This window comes from Pseudophryne corroboree, chromosome 6, assembly GCF_028390025.1.
Source record: "Pseudophryne corroboree isolate aPseCor3 chromosome 6, aPseCor3.hap2, whole genome shotgun sequence".
Classification (NCBI taxonomy): domain Eukaryota; kingdom Metazoa; phylum Chordata; class Amphibia; order Anura; family Myobatrachidae; genus Pseudophryne; species Pseudophryne corroboree.
In genome coordinates, this window is record NC_086449.1 from 699,829,280 (window position 1) to 699,848,041 (window position 18,762).

The 18,762-nt window shown below is 43.7% G+C and overlaps 1 protein-coding gene and 1 long non-coding RNA gene across 2 annotated transcripts in view; one reads left to right on the plus strand and one right to left on the minus strand.

Annotated features, from left to right (window-relative positions):
* The window catches only part of LOC134933267 (uncharacterized), a 286,515-nt gene extending 273,426 nt beyond the window's left edge, over positions 1-13,089 (plus strand). Inside the window, exon 6 of the long non-coding RNA XR_010179661.1 lies at positions 12,808-13,089. This is a non-coding gene — a long non-coding RNA (uncharacterized LOC134933267). The remainder of the gene's footprint in view (positions 1-12,807) is intronic.
* Positions 13,090-13,091: 2 nt separating this feature from the next.
* Positions 13,092-18,762, minus strand: part of SPARC (secreted protein acidic and cysteine rich) — a 33,688-nt gene continuing 28,017 nt past the window's right edge. The window contains exons 7-10 of the mRNA XM_063928334.1: positions 18,476-18,609; positions 16,630-16,778; positions 14,866-15,014; positions 13,092-13,865 (exon numbers count right to left, since the gene is read on the minus strand). Coding sequence (XP_063784404.1) covers positions 13,837-13,865; positions 14,866-15,014; positions 16,630-16,778; positions 18,476-18,609 — 461 coding nt within the window. The 3' untranslated portion in view covers positions 13,092-13,836. The remainder of the gene's footprint in view (positions 13,866-14,865; positions 15,015-16,629; positions 16,779-18,475; positions 18,610-18,762) is intronic.

Sequence of the window (18,762 nt, forward strand, 5' to 3'; positions counted from 1 at the left end):
CCCCCCCCCCGGCTCACTTACGAGTTCTTGTAGAGCCAATTCTCCGCTGGGCTCCTCTACTCTCGTGCTGCTCAGTCACGTGTGCCGCTATGCAGCGGAGGAGGGCTACACTGTGACTGACAGCGGAGAGGGCGTGAGCTGGTGCTGGTCCCAGCGGCAGCAATCCAATCAGGATGTGCTGACAGCCTGCTGGGGCCGGCTCAGCTTCACATGTGGTGTCCGTACTCTGCAAAAGAAAAAAATGGATGGGGCGGGTGAAGCGCGCTGGCGTCACCGTTGTGATGTGCCCCAGCCGCAAGCGCCGGCAGTGTAACTTGAAACTTTAGAATTTCTTTAAAAATTGCACTGGGCCGCATTACTAGCCGACCTGGGCCGCATGCGGGCCGCTGGTTGGACAAGCCTGACCTAAAGGATAAAAAAAAAGGGTCAGACTAGATGGGCCAAGTGGTTCTTATCTGCCGTCAAATTCTGTGTTTCTAAATACCCCCTCCAAAGTCGGGATCTTCAGTGTCGGGAAGCTGCGGTCGGTCATGTGACTGCTGGCATCCTGACCGCCAGGATTTCATATGTATTCCCATAGTAGACGGGAAGCATGTGCTTTAAAAATAAAAAAAAAGTGTTATGGAAAAAATGCAAACAAATTATAAATCGACTAATGGCTTGTTCACTGGTTTAAGTTTGCAAGTCATTAAGCTAATTTCTTTTTTTTTTCTTTTTTTTATATAGTTTACCTATTTTTTCATAATAATAATAATAATTATATAGCATTTTTCTCCTTATAGGACTCAAAGTTCTTTACAATTGTTTTTACAGCTCAAAATACAAAACAAGCTTAACAGTAGATATTAGTGAAATGCTGAGAAAATAGGTATTTAGTCTATTTTTGAAGGATTCTAGAGCGGCGGCGGCTCGCACTGTGCGGGAAAGAGAGTTCCATAGAGTCGGAGCCACAAAGTTGAAAGCTTGACCCCCAGATGAATTCCAGGAGATTCTAGGTACTCTTAGTAGTCCTTCATCTACAGATCGCAGTAATCGAGTGGTACAGTAAGGAATCGGAAGCTGTTTCAAGTACCTTGGGCCCTGGTCATGTAGTGCTTTGAAAGTGAGAAAGCCAATCTTGAAAACAATTCACCATTTTACAGGCAGCCAGTGAAGGGAGTAGAGGATGGGTGTTATGTGGCTGGAACGGGTCTGGTTGGGTAATAGCCTGGCAGCTGCATTTTGTACCATCTGCAAGCAGTGCAATTCTTTTGCTGGCAGACCAAGATAGAGGGCATTGCAGTAGTCTAGGCGTGATGATAAAAATGCATGTATGACTTTAGGCAGGTCTTCTGAGGGAATTAAGTGCTTGATTATGGCTATGTTCCTCAGATGAAAGAATGAAGATTTGATTTTGGCTGACACCTGATGTTTAAGTGTCAGGCCACTATCCAGGACAAAAACCAAGATTCCGCACATGTTCAGTGTTTTATAGTTCCCCAAACGTAAATCCTGTCAGTTAGTTATGCTGCAGTCTTCTTCTGTGACCTATCATTAGGACTTCTGTTTAATCAGGGTTCAGTCTCAGCTAGGGTGGCCGATCCCGGGATTTAGGCCAAAAATTGGCCGGGATTGAATCCCGGGATTGGAAGCTCCAATCCCGGGGATTGAGGGATCACGCAGCAATTTGTGTTTTTAAAGCCATCAGTGTTGAGCGTCCTCAGGATGCTCAGACGCTGCTGGATCCCTCATGCTGCGCAGTCAGCTGTCCGCCGTCACCTGCCGCCGAGCCCAAAGGATGTGTCCCACCCTCCTGCCCTCGTCGTACGGTGAGTTATGTGAGAGGGGCGGACACATAGGGAAAAGCCAATCTAGGGAATCCCGTGATTGACCGTTTTTCAATCCCAATACCCGGGATTGAAAAAATGGCCCGGGTTGGCCATCCTAGTCTCAGCCAACTCATCCACTCCTACAGCTCAGCTAGGCAGTCATTTAGGGTTGTTATTGGGTTATTAGTACCTGAAACAAAGGACAAGTACAGTTGTGCATCATCTGCATAGCATCACTTTATTTAAATAAAATACAGTATACTTCATTAGCATTTGCATAGACAGATCCATTTTTCTCTGACGTCCTAGTGGATGCTGGGAACTCCGTAAGGACCATGGGGAATAGCGGGCTCCGAAGGAGGCTGGGCACTCTAGAAAGATCTTAGACTACCTGGTGTGCACTGGCTCCTCCCACTATGACCCTCCTCCAAGCCTCAGTTAGATTTCGTGCCCGGCCGAGGTTGGATGCACACTAGGGGCTCTCCTGAGCTCTTAGAAAGAAATAGACTTAGGTTTTTTTATTTTCAGTGAGACCTGCTGGCAACAGGCTCACTGCAGCGAGGGACTAAGGGGAGAAGAAGCGAACTCGCCTGCTTGCAGCCGGATTGGGCTTCTTAGGCTACTGGACACCATTAGCTCCAGAGGGATCGACCGCAGGCCCAGTCCTTGGTGTTCGGTCCCGGAGCCGCGCCGCCGTCCCCCTTACAGAGCCAGAAGCAAGAAGATGGTCCGGAAAATCGGCGGCATGAAGACTCCGTCTTCACCAAGGTAGCGCACAGCACTGCAGCTGTGCGCCATTGCTCCTCTCACACACTTCACACTCCGGTCACTGAGGGTGCAGGGCGCTGGGGGGGGGCGCCCTGAGGCAGCAATAAAAACACCTTGGCTGGCAAAAATACCTCAATATATAGCCCCAGGGGCTATATATGAGGTAAATACCCCTGCCAGATTCCATAAAAAAGCGGGAGAATAGGCAGCGGAAAAGGGGCGGAGCTATCTCCCTCAAGCACACTGGCGCCATTTTCCCTCACAGCTCCGTTGGAGGGAAGCTCCCTAGCTCTCCCCTGCAGTTTACAACACAGAAAAGGGTTAAAAAAGAGAGGGGGGGCATTTAATTTAGGCGCAGTATACATTATATAAAAAAAGCAGCTATAGGGGACATAACTCAGTTAGTCCCTGCATTATATAGCGCTCTGGTGTGTGCTGGCATACTCTCACTCTGTCCCCCCAAAGGGCTTTTGTGGGTCCTGTCCTCGTTTAGAGCATTCCCTGTGTGTCTGCGGTGTGTCGGTACGGCTGTGTCGACATGTTGAATGAGGAGGCTTATATGGTGACGGAGCAGAGGCCGATATATGTGATGTAGCCCCCTGTGGGGCCGACACCAGAGTGGATGGATAGGTAAAAGGTATTAACCAACAGTGTCAACTCCTTACATAAAAGGATGGATGACGTAACAGTTGTGGGACAGCCGGCTTCTCAGCCCGCGCCTGCCCAGGCGTCTCAAAGGCCATCAGGGGCTCAAAAACGCCCGCTCTCTCAGATGGCAGACACAGATGTCGACACGGAGTCTGACTCCAGTGTCGACAAGGTTGAGACATATACACAATCCACTAGGAACATCCGTGACTTGATCCCGGCAATAAAAAATGTGTTACACATTTCTGACATTAACCCAAGCACCTCTAAAAATGGGTTTTTAGGTTTGGGGAGAAAAAAAAGGCAGTGTTTTGTTCCCCCATCAGATGAATAAATGAAGTGTGTGAAAAGCGTGGGTTCCCCCGTTTTGAAACTGGTAATTTCTAAAAAGTTACTGATGGCGTACCCTTTCCCGCCAGGAGGATAAGTTACGCTGGGGGATATCCCCTAGGGTGGATAAGGCGCTCACACGGTTGTCAAAAAAGGTGGCACTGCCGTTTTAGGAACGGCCACTTTGAAGGTACCTGTTGATAAAAGACAGGAGGATATCCTGAAGTCTGTATTTACACACTCAGGTACTAGACGGAGACCTGCAGATCGTGCTGCGGCAGCGTGGTCGGTGACCCTGTCAAACATGAGAACATATTAAAGACGTCGTCTTATATATGAGGGATGCACAGAGGGATATTTTGCCGGCTGGCATCCAAAATGAATGTAATGTCCATCCTGTCAGGAGGGTATTAGAAAGGGATGGTCTCTGGGACCTCGTATCCACAGCCACAGCTGGGAAGAAATATTTTTACCTCAGGTTTCCTCACAGACTAAGAAAGCACTGTATCAGGTACAGTCCTTTCGGCTTCAGAAAAGCAAGCGGGTCAAAGGCGGTTCCCTTCTGTACAGAGACAAGGGAAGAGGGAAAAAGCTGCACCAGTCAGCCTGCTCCCAGATTCAAAATTCTTCTCTCGCTTCCTCTGAGCCCACAGCATGACGCGGGGGCTCCACAGGTGTAGCCAGGTACGGTGGGGGGCCGTCTAAAAAATTTCAGAGATAAGTGGGCTCGCTCACAGGTGGATCCCTGTTTCTTTCAAGAAGTATGTCAGGGGTACAAGCTGGAATTCGAGATATCTCCCCCCAGCCGTTTCCTAGATTATGGCTTGCCGACAACTCCCTCAGGCAGGGAGGCTGTACTAAAGGCAATTAATAAGCAGTATTCCCAACAGGTAATACTCAAGTGCCCCTACTTCAACAAGGACGGGGTTACTATTTTACACGGGTTGGGGTACCGAAACCGCATGGTTCGGTGTGACCCATTTATATTAAAATCCTTGAACACATACATAAAAAAAATTCAAGTTCAAGATGGAATCGCTCGGGGCGGTTATTGCAAGCCTGGACGAGGGGGATTACATCCCAGGACATCAAGGATGCTTACCTGCATGTCCCCATTTACCATCCTCGCCAGAAGTACCTCAGATTTGTGGTACAGGATTACCATTACCAAGTCCAGACAGGACTGTACAAGGCACCGAGGGTGTTTACCGGGGTAATGGCTGAAATGATGATACTCCTTCGAAAAAAGGGAGTTTTTAATTATCCCGTACTTGGACAATCTCCTTATAAGGGCGAGGTCCAAGGAGCAGTTGCTAGTCGGGGTAGCACTATTTTGGAAAGTGCTACAACAGCAGAGTTGGATTCTAAACAGTCCAAAGTCACAGATGGTTCCTATGACACGTCTACTGTTCCTGGGGATGGTTCTGGACACAGACCAGAAATAAGTGTTTCTCCGGGAGGAGAAAGCCAAGGAGCTGTCATCTCTAGTCAGAGACCTCCTGAAGCCAAAACAGGTATCGGTGCATCATTGCACGCGAATCCTGGAAATAAGGGTAGCTTCCTACGAAGCAATCCCATTCGGCAGGTTCCATGCAAGAATTTTTCAGTGGGACCTGTTGGACAAGTGGTCCGGATCGCATCTTCAAATGCATCGGCTGATAACCCTGTCTCCAAGGACCAGGGTATCTCTAAAATGGTGGCTGCAGAGTGCCCATCTTAAGGAGGGCCGCAGGTTCGACATACTGGACTAGGTCCTAGTGACCATGGAGGCCAGCCTTTGAGGCTGGGGGCAGTAACACAGGGAAGAAAATTCCAAGGACTTTGGTCAAGTCAGGTGACTTCTCTACACAGGCAAGACCTCTGCTTCAAAACCAGCCGGTACTGATCCAATCAGACAACATCACGGTGGTCGCCCATGTAAACCAACAGGGCGACACAAGAAGCAGGATGGCGATGGCAAAAGCCACAAGGATTCTCCGATGGGCGGAAAATCATGTGTTAGCACTGTCAACAGTGTTCATTCCCGGAGTGGACAACTGGGAAGCTGATCTTCTCAGCAGACACGACCTCCACCCGGGAGAGTGGGGACTTCATCCAGAAGTCTTCCAAAGGATTGTACACCTTTGGGAAAGGCCACAGGTGGACATGATGGCGTCCCGCCTCAACAAAAAGCTATAAAAGATATTGCGCCAGGTCAAAAGACCCTCAGGCGATAGTTGTGGACGCTCTGGTAACACCGTGGGTGTACCAGTCGTTTTATGTGTTCCCTCCTCTGCCCCTCATACCAAAGGTATTGAGAATAATAATAAGAAGGCGAGGAGTAAGAACGATACTCGTGGTTCCGGATTGGCCAAGAAGAGCTTGGTACCCAGAAGTTCAATAAATTATATCAGAGGACCCATGGCCTCTGCCGCTCAGACAGGACCTGCGGCAGCAGGGGCCCTGTCTGTTCCAAAACTTACCGCGGCTGCGTTTGACGGCATGGCGGTTGAACGCCGGATCCTGAAGGAAAAGGGCATTCCGGAGGAAGTCATTCCTACGCTTATTAAAGCTAGGAAAGAGGTTACAGCAAATCATTATCACCGCATATGGCGGAAGTATGTTGCATGGTGTGAGGCCGAAAAGGCCCCAACAGAGGAATTTCAACTAGGTCGATTTCTGCATTTCCTGCAAGCAGGAGTGAATATGGGCCTAAAACTGGGCTCCATTAAGGTACAGATCTCGGCTCTGTCGATTTTCTTTCAAAAAGAACTAGCTTCAGTACCTGAAGTTCAGACTTTTGTAAAGGGAGTGCTGCATATTCAGCCCCCGTTTGTGCCCCCTGTGGCACCTTGGGATCTCAACGTGGTGTTGAGTTTCTTAAAATCACATTGGTTTGAACCACTAAAAACCGTGGATCTGAAATATCTCACGTGGAAGGTGGTCATTGGCGGCTTTGTCCTGTAAAAGCCCTTATCTGATTTTCCATATGGATAGGGCAGAATTGAGGACTCGTCCCCAGTTTCTCCCTAAGGTGGTGTCAGCGTTTCACCTGAACCAGCCTATTGTGGTGCCTGCGGCTACTAGGGACTTGGAGGGCTCCAAGTTGTTAGACGTGGTCAGGGCCCTGAAAATATATGTTTCCAGGACGGCTGGAGTCAGAAAATCGGACTCGCTGTTTATCCTATATGCACCCAACAAGCTGGGTGCTCCTGCTTCTACGCAGACTATTGCTCGTTGGATTTGTAGTACAATTCAGCTTGCACATTCTGTGGCAGGCCTGCCACAGCCAAAATCTGTCAATGCCCATTCCACAAGGAAGGTGGGCTCATCTTGGGCGGCTGCCCGAGGGGTCTCGGCTTTACAACTTTGCCGAGCTGCTACTTGGTCAGGGGCAAACACGTTTGCAAAATTCTATAATTTGATACCCTGGCTGAGGAGGACCTGGAGTTCTCTCATTCGGTGTTGCAGAGTCATCCGCACTCTCCCGCCCGTTTGGGAGCTTTGGTATAATCCCCATGGTCCTTACGGAGTTCCCAGCATCCACTAGGACGTCAGAGAAAATAAGAATTTACTCACCGGTAATTCTATTTCTCGTAGTCCGTAGTGGATGCTGGGCGCCCGTCCCAAGTGCGGTGTATCTGCAATACTTGTACGTAGTTATTGTTAACTAAATCGGGTTATTGTTGAGCCATCTGTTGAGAGGCTCGGTTGTTTCATACTGTTAACTGGGTTTCATATCACGAGTTATACGGTGTGATTGGTGTGGCTGGTATGAGTCTTACCCGGGATTCAAAATCCTTCCTTATTGTGTACGCTCGTCCGGGCACGGTGTCCTAACTGAGGCTTGGAGGAGGGTCATAGTGGGAGGAGCCAGTGCACACCAGGTAGTCTAAGATCTTTCTAGAGTGCCCAGCCTCCTTCGGAGCCCGCTATTCCCCATGGTCCTTACGGAGTTCCCAGCATCCACTACGGACTACGAGAAATAGAATTACCGGTGAGTAAATTCTTATTATATGTACTACATATGAAGTTCTAGACTGGTGGATATCCTGTTTTGCTGTACTTAATATCTAGAAAATTGGGTGAAGAAGGCTGATTGCTGAGCATTACACACAGTTTGAGAACACTGCAGTGGAAGTAATGATCCTTTCCAGACAGGCAGGAGTTACAGACATAGAGGCTGTCAGCTGGTATTATACTGCATGTGCACATCTGGAAGGCTGTAGTTGGCTGCTGGGAAGACTCCGGCTCTGGAAGGAATGCTGCTGGAGGAAGGCCGGCTGCAGCTGGAGTCACAGGCTGTGAAGGAGCCCATGGATAGTAGGTTGTGAGAATGTGACAGCATTTACCAGCTGGAGATGGCTCACATGACCCACGCTTGTAGTCAAAATGTTCTTTTTCCATGGAATAAGGTGCCGGTGCTCGAAAATAAGGTACTGGCACTCAGGGGGGAGATGTATCAAATCTTGGGCAGAGATAAAGTGGCCAGCGCCTAACTGTTACTTGAAAAATGGCAGAAGCTGCTTGGATGGTACTTTGTCTCTCTCCACTTTATATCTCTCCAAGCTTTGAGAAATATTCCCCTAAACGTTACAAGTTGATAAAAGTTTTGTAGCAGCTCCCATACTCTAGAAAAGTATACAAATACCTATTTTATTTATTTCTGCAATTATTTCAATGATTTCTTCCTGTTAATGAGACTAATTGTAAGTATTAAAGATTATATTAAAAAAAGGGTCCACTGCTTGTAGTGTCTTTGACTCCACGTCCTCATATAAGAAATAACATCTGCCACTGACTGTACACAGACATCTGGGGATTGTGAGAGGGAAGTAAATGTGGAGATGTTACTCAGAGTACTACCCTACTATTAAGGCATCAGCCTGTTGCACTAGCAGCAACGCCCAATACAAACATGTCTCAGACAGATGACTGCACACCTAGACTGGGAATAATGGCTTTGCCATATGCCTATGTGCCACATCTTTCTGCAGCTATTTTAAGAAAACAAATGGTCTTTTCTAGAGATCAATGATGTGCTTCACACAACCGCCAGTGCTGCAACCTAACTTCACTGCTCCATGCACCCCTTACTTTATACCGTTGCCTGTCCTCCCTGGATATCTGGATATAGTTTTAGTACAGTATTGGGCAACATGATTTATATTAATGATACATATGTGGTCCTTGGCTGGACATATCCAGTCTAATTTGCTAACATCCAGCTAAGGCCCTCTAGGCTGTGCACTGTTGGAGAGGAGGGGTGGTCTTCTGTTTGCCGGCGGTCGGGCTCCCGGCGCTCCGTATACCGGCGCCGGGAGCCCGACAGCCGGCATACCGACACTTATTTTCCCTCGTGGGGGTCCACGACCCCCATAGAGGGAGAATAAAATAGTGTGGCGCGCCACCGTGCCCGTAGCGTAGCGAGCGCAGCGAGCCCGCAAGGGGCTCATTTGCGCTCGCCAAGCTGTCGGTAAGCCGGCGGTCGGGCTCCCGGCGCCGGGATGCTGGTCGCCGGGACACCGACCGCCGGCCAGCCGTAGTGAACCCGGAGAGGAGTGCGCGCCTGTGATGTCTTCTTTCTCCTTAGTGCAGTGACCCTAGTGGTATGATGTAATTGCACATGCACGACCCTGCACATCCTACTGTGTTGAGTGACACAGTTTCTCAGAGGTGAGACTAGATGCCACCTATATTAACTACCATATTGCTAATATCACCTTTGTCTACTGTACAGTACTAGTGTGCATATACAACTGTTACCAATAAACCTGCAAGTCTGGTTAGGGATCACTGTTTGGCCTAATCTTCATTTCACATTCCGCTGAGTTCATATCAACATGCACATGACACATATCTTAGATCCGCATCTACAATGTTGCCCTCAGGTGAGACACCCAGTTGCATATATGTAAGTAAAGTAGTAGATCTGACCATGACACTGCATAGACATTCCCGGTGAGAATCACATAAATCTATAGCTCTTCCAGTGACCTCACATGCACATTGTAGACATCTGTTATGACGTGCAAAATGGTCAGTGAGCAGTGTAAAAGTCGACTTGGTAATGTCATGGGCCTCAATTTCCACCAAACTGCTGGAGTTTGTGGATCAGGGTGACAACATTTGCAGAGGAGGAGAAGCTCTCTAATGGAACAGGCATAGAGAGTATTACAGAGGTGCACTTAGTTTTGCAGAGCACTGCAATAATTGATTTCATTTTGCAGAATGATCCTACTAAAGCAAGATATACATCATTGTTTGCGGTGTTCTTTGCTGTGCAGAAAACTACAGCCATTTTAACACCACAAAAAGTGGTAAGAAGTGAGACGTTAAGTTGACATGTACACCTTGTATGTTTGCCTCTTTGGAATCTCCTCCACAGAGCAAAAAAAATAGCCAGATACCTAAAGATGAGACCATTTTGATGCACTGGTGAAAAACCAAAGCAACGACAGGATGCGCATTCACAGTGTGTTCTGCAAGATATCCTGTGGAGGCAAGGTAGCCATTTTGTGAGTTCCACTGATATTCCTGAGAATACAGCATACTGTATCAATTCACTAGGCCAGGGGTTCCCAAGCATGGTCCTCAAGGCACACTAACAGTGCAAGTTTTAAGGATAGCTATACTTGAACACAGGTGGCTTAATTAGCACCTCAGTTGTTTTGATTAACCCTCTGTGCTCATAATAGATATCAGTAAAACCTGGACTCTTAGCTGTATATTTACTATCATGCTGGTTTATAGAAGTGGAGATATTGCCCATAGCAACCAATAAGATTCTACTTATTTAGCCCTTTCTAGAAGATAATAGGTAGATTGGTTGCTATGGGCAACATCTCTACTTCTATAAACCCGCACTTTAGTAAATATACACCTAAGTGTGCCCTGAGGACCAAAGTTAGGAAACTGCGCTAAGCAATAGTCACTTCAAAAGGTATGAATTGAAAGTTACACAATGTCTGCTACCACCATACAGTTTTTAAATAATATCTCCTCATAGGCAGCTATTTAGGAGCATCACGGTCTTTGAAAACATTATTGTTTTATTGGTGTAATAGAAATTCTCAGTTGTAACCAGTAGCAACCAATGAGCTGCCTATTGCAGTCAGATCAATAAAAGCTATTATGTGATTGATTGATTGATTGATTGATTGTTATGGTCACTGCACATGTTCTGCCTGCACTGCAGTGTTTTATTAAAAAGTCATTTTGTGTTATTATCTTCTTGTACGCACTGCATTGTTCTATGACTCAGTCCTTAGAATGCATCTGCAAAATATAACTGAATATAATATAACTTGTGAATAGCTGTGGACCAATTTATAACGTGCTTTGGCTCCTGGCAGTCTGTTTAGGGGTATATTGCATGCTAAATATTATACGTCTCAGGTTTTACTCAAAGAATTCCTCAGCATGGGACTATTTTAAATATGATTTCTTTTCAGGTGGTTTATAGGTCTTACGCATTTTTTACATAGTTGTAACTTAAGGTTTATTAAGCAATTTGAAGACAAAACTTCTCACTTCTAATATGAGAGATAATTAAATCCATGATTAAGAGGTATATTCTTGTTAATGCTTTATGCTGGCAATACACTAGTACGATATCGTATACAAATGAACGATTTAGACGCGTCATATGGTGCATTGTGTGCACATCGTATGTGTTTTGGGTATGATTACGATGTGATGCGTGGCCCCATGGGTTGAATGTCGCATCTTCTGATCATACGTGCAGCCCATATTATCCGTTGTAATCGTATGTACATCCTACTTTGTTTTATGCACATACAATGCATTGTATACGATCAGAATCATTTTTGTGTGGCATTTTCTTCCAGGTGATCATCTGCTTTTTGTGAGGCACACAATCAGTTAATAGATTGCATGCTTTATCATATGCACATAAATCTACAAATCATGTGCTAGGGGCTCCCGGGGGGATTGAAGGGAAATCTTATGAGTAATCGTATCGGATTCTGGACGTCCTAATGTATGGCCAGCTTATGATTACTGACAAACTTGGGGGTGATGTATCAATTACTGAAAAGACTGAAGAAGTTGCCTATAGCAACCAATTAGCTTTGAGGAAGCATTTATCAAGTACAGTCTTTAAAAAATAGGTTGCTGATTGGGTGCTATGGGCAACTTCTCCACTGGTCTACTCCCCTCTTTTCACTGCCTGATACGGTGTTACCAATAGGAAGCATATGGATTTCTGGAATTAGTTCATTTCAATAATGCCAGCAGATGGATGTATAAATACCTTAAAGAAAGCTAGCTTATATGCAGTTATCCCAATGCAGCATTACTCCATGATTGCAAACATTTCTTTCAGTAATGTTGACTCTTCACTGTTTCAGTCAGAAGGGACTTCATTTTCTATGAACGATGTATTAGCTCGGGGTGAGATTAGGAAACTCTTTTGTTTAATACAATGGTTAGTTTCTTTGGTCCGGTCTGTGCCCACACAACACAATTGGGCAAGGTTATGGGTCATTTTTAAACAGAAGGTGGGTTCTAGCCAGCTCGATCCATGCCAGGAGTCTTTCAGCCTTCCTGCCTGCTTTCTCAGTGGTTGCTATATTTGCACCTTTTTGTTAACAGCAGAGTACCATTTAAATGCAGAGCAGGCAGGATGACGGTGCACTACTGATGTAGGTATTCTGTTCTGGGCAAATAGCCCTGGTTTCAGTCACACAGCTGATTAGCTTTAAACAAATGGTTTTCTTTCTCACAAACTGAAGGTTCTGGAATTATGGTGACTGGATTACACTTTGCATGGCTAAGCAAAATAGATGGCTCTATAAAAATCATGCATTGTATCATTCAGTGACTTAAGAGGACACCTACGTGTAATATAAACCAAAGAACTTTTGCTTACGTTTAACGACATGTCCAGGTACCTCAGATACCTGTATACATGTATAAATTATTCTATAGCAAAGTCTGATCTATCAAGAAAACACAAAAAAATATAAAAAATGAAATCCAGTGGTTGATATTGCTTTGATGTCAGTATAAAAACTCTGTAATTAATTTTTAGGTTATACAAAAATGTACATGGTTTCCAAAATAGGGACAATTTAAAATTAAGAATTCTAAATTGGATCTAAAAGGATAGTTGAAAGCTGTATATTACATTATTTTTAATCAATATTTTATATGATCCTTCGTTCCCTTAAAATCATTGTATCATTGGTCATGTATACTCTAATTAGAACAAGTGGAATAATTGTTTTACCATTTTTTCCATCTCTTACAGATAAATCAGACTTTTTACTAAACGGACAGTTTCCAAACAGCGCAGAAGCAGGACTCAGAAATGTTGGCGCACTACCTGGACATAAATGAGCCAACATTATCACATTATCTCTAAAATCTTGTAACTTTTTGGAGTGTGCACATCAAACCCTCAATTCACCAAGGACTCTCCATTTGTTTGTATGTAAGAAGAAACTATTGGAATATTTATGTTTTATTTCAGTCTACACTGTAAAGCAAGTGACAGAGTGCAGTTTCAGTGAATTAAAAATATAAAAAAAGAGACATTTTTGAATCTTTTATTCTTAACCTCCGTTTCGATTAACTTATGCCAAATGGTCTAAACCAAAATCAACATTCCAGGTGAAAACCCTCTTGTGCCGGGGTCAGACAGGATCTCACCCACAGCCAACTATAAAGAAATATCCTCGGTCATATGCCCAAACCTACCACCTGCCCAACCCCTGCTTACTAGTCAGGGGTTAACCCCTTCATTGCTAGAGTGTCTCTACAATACTTGGGGCACTACTCCAGCAGGGAAGGGGTTAAAGTCCTGCTTTAACACTCCTATCACTTTTTTTGGGGGGTAGCCATGGAATAGAATGAGAGACTATGCAACAAGAGGGGAAATAAAAGAAAGCTTCTGTCTTTTTTATAGCTTGGAATCTGGCTATTTAAGCCAATCTATTCATTATTATTTTTTTTTATTCTCAAAAAGTTTGAAAGAAGTTTGAAGTCAGGAGTCGGATAGTTGGAGAAAGAAGAAGAGAGCTAAATGTTTGAACTGGCCAAACTGGATTTTCCAAGCTAGTGGTGAAATGCGGTTATCTCCTCCGTTCACTAATGCGTCTTGCCGCGTTGCGTCTTGTTCTCAGCACCATTAATAGAATCTGTTCTAAGTTAGCACCTTTTTTTGTTTTGCCGTCCAACCCCGAGAGACAAATCTTATAAACTAGAATGTAAAAGAGGAGAAACGAAATAAAATATTACACAAATAAATTCTGTTGAGACAAAAATTGACTGTTGTCGCTTAGACGATCATGTTTTGGTCCACATCCTCTGCAAAGAAAGAAAAAATAATATATGTTAGTTTTAATTTATGGTCTTATTATTACAACATGTAACTTTCCACATAGGCATGTTTAAACTTAGTGTCCCAGTAGTTATAGAGCCATAAATTGCCATAGAATAATGTATTTATTTACTGGGGGGGGGGAGGGTTACGGGACTTCTGGGTCAAGACAAAAAAAAAAAAACATTTTACAAAATCATGCTGAACCCAAGATCTGTGGACTACAGAGTACTAAATTAAAGAAGTTTAATCTATATTCTGTGGGAATCCTGCAAGGTTGTTCTGTCGGGATGCAGTCAAAATGCAGGCAGTCAGGATACTGATGTCAGAATACCGACCACCGGCATTTGACAGACAGCCACCATACCAACACCTGCCCCTAATTCCCACTCGATTGTTGGGTCAACAATACCAAATAAGTGGGAATAGAACCGGTGGAGAGGGGAATCGCCGCCCGTATTCCGGCAGATGGGGTGCCGCTGTTGGGATACTGACAGCCGGCATCCCGTCTGCCGGTACATTATACCGGACCCATTCTGTCTGCTGGGAACCTTAGGATGTGTATCCTGCCCACATGCAAATTGGAGTACTGACAGCAGTGGAAAGAAGTGTTGGGGACGGCCAAATGATTCAGAAGCGTATGTAGCTATTCCCTGGAGTGTGACCACACCCATTATGATGCAACTAAAACACAGCAACCAATCAGTTGTCCTTTTTAGTTTTACAAACTACTTTGCTGAAAGCTTTTATCAGATTGGCTGCAATGATCTTCAGCACATTACGCCACTTTGCACCATGGTTTGTTCTGGTCACGAGAATGATTCTTTGGAAACATTGGCAAATGTACACTATGTACAGTACAAAAATAATATTTACAGTAGATCTAGATTTTTGTCAGAAAATAGGCCTTGATGGTAATGAGTTTATAAAGTTATATTTATCTAGTCCTATGTGCTACAAATTTGTTTAGCTGATCGTAATACTTACGGTCCTTAATTCCAAAGCACTTGGCCCATTCGTCCAAGCCAATGTATTTGTCATTGTCGAAATCGCACTCCTCAAAGAAACGGGTTGTGCAGTGCTCCATGGGGATCAGGGGAGCGCGGAGAGGAGACAGCTCAGTGTGGGAGAGGTATCTGTGGAGAGAATATGTTGCATAAAGGTTCGGTACATGTACAGACTGCAGGCAGAACCCATGACTTTGATCCTTTACTATGTCAATTAATATTCAGGTAATTGTTATTGTAAATCTTGGATTTGTGGGCTAGGTCTTTATTGGGAGCTCTGCATATTTTGAAAAAATTTATACATCTTGATTTGATAATAAGATGATTTACAGATCTTTGTAATTAGCTTTTTCTGCAGAATAGCAAGTTTTCAAATCAATTTAAATCTATTATATGTAGTTCTGAAGTAATACATCATATTTACTATCTTAAATACAACAGTTGAATTTTATAGGTCTTAACCAGGACATTAAAGCTCAGTGAGGCATAAAAGCCATTATGTTCCCAGTCTAAACTGAATGCACTTATTCTCCCAGGTTTCTACTGGTCCCAAGAGGATCTGTTTACCAAGCCTTGGCTGGAGATAAAGTGGACGGAAATAAAATACCAGCCAATCAGCTCCTGTTTTTCAAACCTAGCCTGTAACATGGCAGTTCGGAGCCGATTGGCTGGTACTTGATCTCCGCCCACTTTATCTCCATCCAAGGCTTAGTAAATAGACCCCAAGGTTCTCTAAAATTTCCACGTGCTCCAATACAGAATATTGATTAAGAAGAAAACAAGTAATTGATCTGCACTCCTGATATACATAAATGTTACTGCTATACTATTAAAAGTTGCCCATTATTCATATGAATTCATAAAAATCTCTAAGCTATACAATGTATATATTATAAAAGTAAAACACAAATTCTCTTAAAGGCAACAAAGAGAAGAAAATACAAAACTAAAATATATCTGGTATAACTAATACAATTTTTTCTGGTGTTATATTTTGGCACAAACTATTTTGTGACTATAATATTAATTTCGTATTACCAAATCCCTTGTTATAATTTTGTTGCTTCGGCAATAGCTACAAAGTTGATTTTGTGTTACAAACTTTTTTATTTAAATATTGCATTTGGTTGATGAAAAAGATTCTGTGCTCCAAGAATTTTGTGGTCTAAGTTCAGCATTTTGTGCATCTAGAACATAAAGTTATAGCGTGTACAAAGTTATTTATGTTGTCCCCCAGTTTATGTATTGTTCATATCATCCATTCAGTAGCTAATTCTTGACAAAAGCACATCCTACTAGTACCAGTGCTGCTGTTTAACACAAACTACCTAGACCAGTGGTTCCCAAACTGTGTGCTGTGGTTCCCTGGGGTGCCTCAGGACACTTGCAGGGGTGCCTTGGATTGGTGGTCCAGGACCAATTCAAATTACTTATGGTCAATATAATAGGCAAAACTAGTGCTAGTAGCTGTCAGTCATTAAATATGGGGACAAACAGAAGCAAATCTTGTCCCTCACCACACAATTGAGCCTAAGGATGACATATAAACGCGATCTACTTAATTTAATATTTCTTTCTAAATTTCTCAAGAAATTTTTGGCCTAGGGGTGCCGTGAAAAAATTCTGATACTCTAGGGCGCCGTGATTCAATAAAGTTTGGAAACCACTGACCTAGACAATGGGTGGTAATAACCAAGGTACCATGATCATCACACCGAGCATATAGCATTTTAGTTTAACATACCCATCAATGGGGTGCTGGTCCAGCTGTCCAAACTGCCAGTGCACGGGGAAGATGTACATATTGTAATTCTTCTCAAAGTCACGTGCCAGCAGCTCCATGGAGTGGTCTCCTGATTCCAGGCGCTTCTCATTTTCGTGGATCTTCTTCACCTGGTATATGAAGTGACATCATTTTAAAGGGGGATTACATTTTAGGATGAAATGTTGCTTCTTTGGGAAATCTCATTTACACTTTTTGAATGAAAGAGTATTCCATGGTTTCATACTTAGCATAGAGTATATTGCGTCAGATGTATTAAGGCTGGAGAAGTGATAAAGCAGTGATAAGTGGAAGGTGTAACGAACCAGCCAATCAGCTCCTATTAGTCAATTTACATATAGGAGCTGATTGGCTGGTGTGTTACCACCTTGCCCCACTGTCTTAAAAGTCCATCACCTACACACAATGAAGTCAGTCACTTTGTGGCATAAACCAATATTTGTGAGAATGTAACTTATCAATATACCAGAAAGCAGTGACTTCATTAAGACACAAAATGGCTGCATCCACTTAAGTATTTAATAGGTGCATTCAAATGATATGGTGGGCTAGATGTAACGACATCCGAGTTGGCCGGAGATCCGGGTTCCTGGCCGAACTCTGGCATTTTTTTTTAAAGGTAATTATTAAAAAGGCATTGTTTTGCCTTGTAAATGATTACCGCTTTAAAAATATGTCCAAGTTCGTCCGGGAAACCCGCTCCTCGAGCCAACTTGGAAGTCATTACATCCAGCCCCGGTATATCTCAAGCCATGGAGTTGATCTCAACATATTTCAGTATGTAGAATTGTCTTGACAGATCTTCAATACGGAAAGTAAATTTGGTTCACAACAAAAATACATTGCTACTTTCATGTTAGGGACACAAGAATGGCTACATAAAAACCTGCTTTTCTCAGTAGGGGGGAGACTCATCAAAGCTTGGAGAGAGATAATGTGGATAGAGATAAAATAGCAACCAATCAGCTCATACTGGTTATTTTTCAAATACAGCCTGTAACATGACAGTTTGATGCTGATTAGTTGGTACTTTATCTGTCTCCAAGCTTTGATAAATCTCTCCCTATAGCTTAAAAATCTTTAGACTTGTTCATATTTCTGAGTGATTGCTCACCCACCAGCAGCTATAGTTTATAATGTGGAAGTTGGGAATGGATTTTTTGGTTCTTGGTTTATGAGTTAGAGGTAAGCACGTGGAACATAATGTTCTACTTGTGGCTTTGGTATCCTGCCAACCTGAGTGCTTTGCTATGGAATAAGTCAGAAATGTCTAGCTAATCCCTGCCCTATATGAACTACATTATAGATACACCACATCTAGTGCATAGCAGGCAGAAATATTATATTTACTAAGGACCACTATTATGTGGTCCATTGGCACATCGTTGATAGATTAAGCATTAATGAGACTTGTAGTGCATGGGTTGCATGTTTCCTTGTGAAATGTTTACATCCTCTTCTTGAGTCTTCTTTTTTAATGATATGCTTACAAAGAAGTCCTAATAACTAGCATACTGTATAGAAAACACAACAAAATGGCTTTATTCATCTGGAAAGTTATGTGCCTCTAGAAGCTAGCCCATAATTGGAACCCTGTTACATTCCGCATTCCCATGAAGTTCCAGGATACACAGTGAGTTTAGATGGTGGTAGTTGATGCAGCTTCCCAATCAGCTGCTTCAAAGAACATTTCCATCAAACTGCAGGAAGTGATCACTGGAGCATTGTGGAACTGCAGGTGGCAGTGGCGGACGGGAAGAAAAGAATTGAGTTGGATTACTTAATTGCAACTTCTCTGGGTCCTTACCCTCAGCTTCTGCTTCTCATTGAGTAAATTGTTGTTCTCATCACGCTCATACAGGCTGACTAGGACGTTCTTGAGCCAGTCACGCATGCGCAGAGGGAACTCGTTGAGCTCAGCATCCACGCAGGGAGGAATGACTAAGAACACAACAGAGGAAGAATTGAAGATGTTAGCTAAAGACATATGCTAAGAAGTCACATCGAGAGAGCTTTCCATTGTATTTGAAATTTAACCCAAATGGACAGCGATGACACCAAGAGTGGTTGGGTCTCCGCAGTTGGTTCTCAGCC